The 3,483-nt window shown below is 46.6% G+C and overlaps 1 protein-coding gene across 1 annotated transcript; it reads right to left on the reverse strand.

The window, feature by feature from the left end:
* Positions 1–223: 223 nt before the first annotated feature.
* On the reverse strand, positions 224–1,959 carry T265_10698 (hypothetical protein; the record flags this gene model as incomplete). Its single annotated transcript, XM_009177155.1, has 3 exons — positions 224–953; positions 1,008–1,653; positions 1,691–1,959. The coding sequence occupies 3 exons, from the start codon at positions 1,957–1,959 to the stop codon at positions 363–365; spliced, it is 1,506 nt and encodes a 501-aa protein (XP_009175419.1).
* Between the last annotated feature and the right edge of the window lie 1,524 nt (positions 1,960–3,483).

Genomic DNA, 3,483 nt, shown 5'->3' on the forward strand with positions numbered 1-3,483 from the left:
TCTCATTCACGGGGTTACAAGAGTATTCACTAACAATAAACAAATAAACAAAACATTCGTTGTACACTCACCAGCTCTATTTAGAACACTCAGGAACTGCTAAATTTCTACTGGTTCATTCATACTGGTCAGGTACCCTAACAGAGTAACAGTACCTCGAGTAACTATTTGAAACTGCTAACATGACCGAAGACAGACACTCGAAAAGAAAAAATCAACGAGACAGATAATATTACTGGCCATTATCGAGTAGCTTGGCTATATATATACAGGTAGATGGAGCGAAATACACGGAGAAAATTACAATAACATTAAAAATCGAGATGAGCGTGACTGTGTGTAATGAGCCGAACAAATGCGCATCATCGGTGAATATACTCATCGATTATCTCTATCGGGGAGCCGCGAGTGACCAAAACCGGTTTCCTTCGAGTCGCGAAATTTCGAGTGAATACATATGAGTGGTTCAGTGAATTCATATTGTTCGACATCACATAATCCTCGGAAGATGATGAAATGTTTCCTCCGTGTAAATCCTCTTCTTCCTCCTCCTCCTCCTCGTCTTCGTCCTCTTCCACTTCATCCTCTTCATCTTCTTCCTGTTCATTCACTGCCTCTTCATCTTCCTCGTTCTCATCGTCGTAGGTAACATCTAGAGAAGGTTTGGTGGCGAGAGGTGGTGCTGATGCGTGCGCATCCATATCTGTTGATACGTTTGTCGCGATGGGCACGACGGTCACTGGAATGGCCACCTTAGGTCGATCTGGCGGGCGAGGTAGGATAGGTCGTAGAGTTGACTGCGTTGGCCGAGGGGCAATGGGCCTCGGTGCAATGTCAACGAGTTGGGGTTTCACCTCTGACACGCACTTCACACCACCCGACCGTTTCGCGGGCGAGCGAGCAGTAGATGAAGATCGAATAGGCTTTGCTGAATTTTTTGCTACAGAAGTGACCTGTGAAAAAAGAGGCATGATTTATGAGCTCTGGAGAAATAGTGCAAGACTTACATTGGCTTCGACAGGAACGGTATTCACTGGCTCATCTACATCACACTGGGATTGCGTGAGATGGGTTGTATAACTTTGAAGAAAACTCAAATGTTCGTCCACCAAACCGTCATCTAGACGAATCAAAGAATTGTACAGGTCTGTGATAACCTGAAGAATCTGATGTCTCCTGCTCGTCATGGTTTGCTCCTGCGAATTGACAAATGTAGGCACCAGTACCGAACAAGGGAATGTGTTCACCACTGGTGTGGTGGTGATTGACACCGGGACAACAATCGGCTCGGGTTTGACGGGCTCTGGTTCAGGTTGCTGCACAGGTTGTACGGGTGCACTAACAGGAACCTCCTCTCCTTCAATCTGGTCGAATTTACGCTTTCGATCGAGAATATGACGCAAATCTAGCATGTTGATTCGTATTCCGAAGTTCACATAGATATATTCGATTATCTGCCCAGGCGAGAAGCCCCCGTCTAACAGACGATGTAGAATGGCCTCTTGTTCAGGAGAGAGGCGGCGGTTTTTCGAGTAAAACTCAGGATTTCCTTCTGCGATAGGGTGATTATGCTTCAGATCGGTGTGAATTAAGTGCATTTTGTTTTCGCGGTACCCAAGAGTTATTTTTGATGGACAGTTGTAATCTTCGAATCTATTTGTGACGGAATGAGGGAAACAAGATGACTTACCGGTAGAGTGTGCTAGGCTTACGCTTCTTTTTTGTAGAGTGGATGCACCTCAAGCATACGTACTTGTACCTGAAGTTCTCCGGGATAACCTCTCGCCGTCGGCGCTGCCAAAGCTCCCGACTGGTGCTCGTGTGAAACACATAGCTAGTGGCCGTGGCCCGTTGGAATTCGCGAAAAACCTTCTCAAACTCTTCGAACGAGGAGAATTCACGGATGGGAAAAAAGCTATTGAACTGTTCTTCCAAATCCACGAGCTCGGTTTCAGACATCTGGGGAGATCAGGATAACGAAGAGGACTGAAAAAAACGGTCAAATAGTTAGCGGAAAACTGTCACAACGGTTGCTTGCAGCAACCGAAAATACAACGACTATGGTTGTACCAGCTGATGAGGTTTATCGTGTCCATTTCTGGTTTAAATAAGGTACTCAGCCACGCGTTTGCATAAAAGCAGGGTCCTCAAAATGTTTTACCTGCCACAAGCAGGAGGACTATTTCGTCCCGAACAGAGTTTCTCAGAAATATATTCATTGGAGTTTAAAACATGAGGCGACAGATTTGCATGTTTAAAAAGTGACACGCGTACCTTGTGAACAATTTTTAAGTCATAGCTTGGACGAAAATTTGACCAGATGAACTAAGATTCTGTGAGAACTGTGTACTTGTCTGTGTCGAGACACAGTTGTTTTAAGTACTTATGACTCTGGGCAGCAGTCGCTCGAGGGTTCAGCTCTACCACCACTTCACGTATTGCTCTCAATCAATTCAATTCAATTTATTAGCTATAAACCGTGCACTATAGGCACATTGGTTACAGCTGCTACAGTTTCGATCACCAGAAAACACATAACCAAGCATTGGAGGCGAAAGCATGTTCGGTTTTTTTGGAAATCGGGTATCTATGCAGTGAAGGCGATAGCTTTGATACACGGACGCCACTGACTGCGCGCTTTGGCCATCTCTGCCAATGTCATTAACCATTGATGATTTGAGTCCCGTGGTACCCATCCATGGAAGCGGTAGTTGCTCACCCGACTAATTTTACTGGTTAGTCTTCGTACTTCATTTCCAGGTCATACACTGTCCACCTCTCAGTTGCTTCCACTCAGTACAGGGCTAGGCAAAAAGAGTTCTGTGGGGTAGGCGGTATTCTGGCATGCGGAGTGCATGTCCTAACCAGCGTAACCTATGAAGCGTGAGTAATTCATTCACGGGAGGGTTCCTTCTTCCTAAGACCATCTGGCGTACCTCAGCATTACAGTATGGTTGTTAGACTGTTCACCACAACCTCGCCAGCTTCTTTGAAGAGCGCTGGGTGTAGACCATCCGAACCAGCTGACTTTTCGCCTTGGAGAATCGATATCACATGCTGGATTACTGTTGCTGACGGCGGACTTGTGTCAGTGTTCCATTCAGGCCCACTAGGTTCTTCCAGCGATTGTATTGAAGGATACCAGGTGAAATCATCATCATTATTGTCCGCTGTAAGAACCGCATACTGGTCATACACTGGTTGTAGCTGCTACAGTTTCGTTCACCGATGATTTGGGGGAGGGGGTAGGTAGCTGCGCATTGCACGCGCGAGCTGGTAAATTGGTGCATAAATCTGGCACTGTCAGTGGGTTGTCAAGCGCGGGGGGGTGGAAAAAGAGCTATGCACTGAAGGCAATAGCTTTGATGCATGAGCGCCATTGAGGGCGCGACTGGGCCATGTCTGACAATGTCTCTAGCCATTGATGTGGACCGTCTCGGGGTCCCCATCCAGGAAGACGGCAGTGACCAGCGCAGCTGAGTT

The sequence above is a fragment of the Opisthorchis viverrini genome, assembly GCF_000715545.1.
Source record: "Opisthorchis viverrini unplaced genomic scaffold opera_v5_396, whole genome shotgun sequence".
Taxonomy (NCBI): domain Eukaryota; kingdom Metazoa; phylum Platyhelminthes; class Trematoda; order Opisthorchiida; family Opisthorchiidae; genus Opisthorchis; species Opisthorchis viverrini.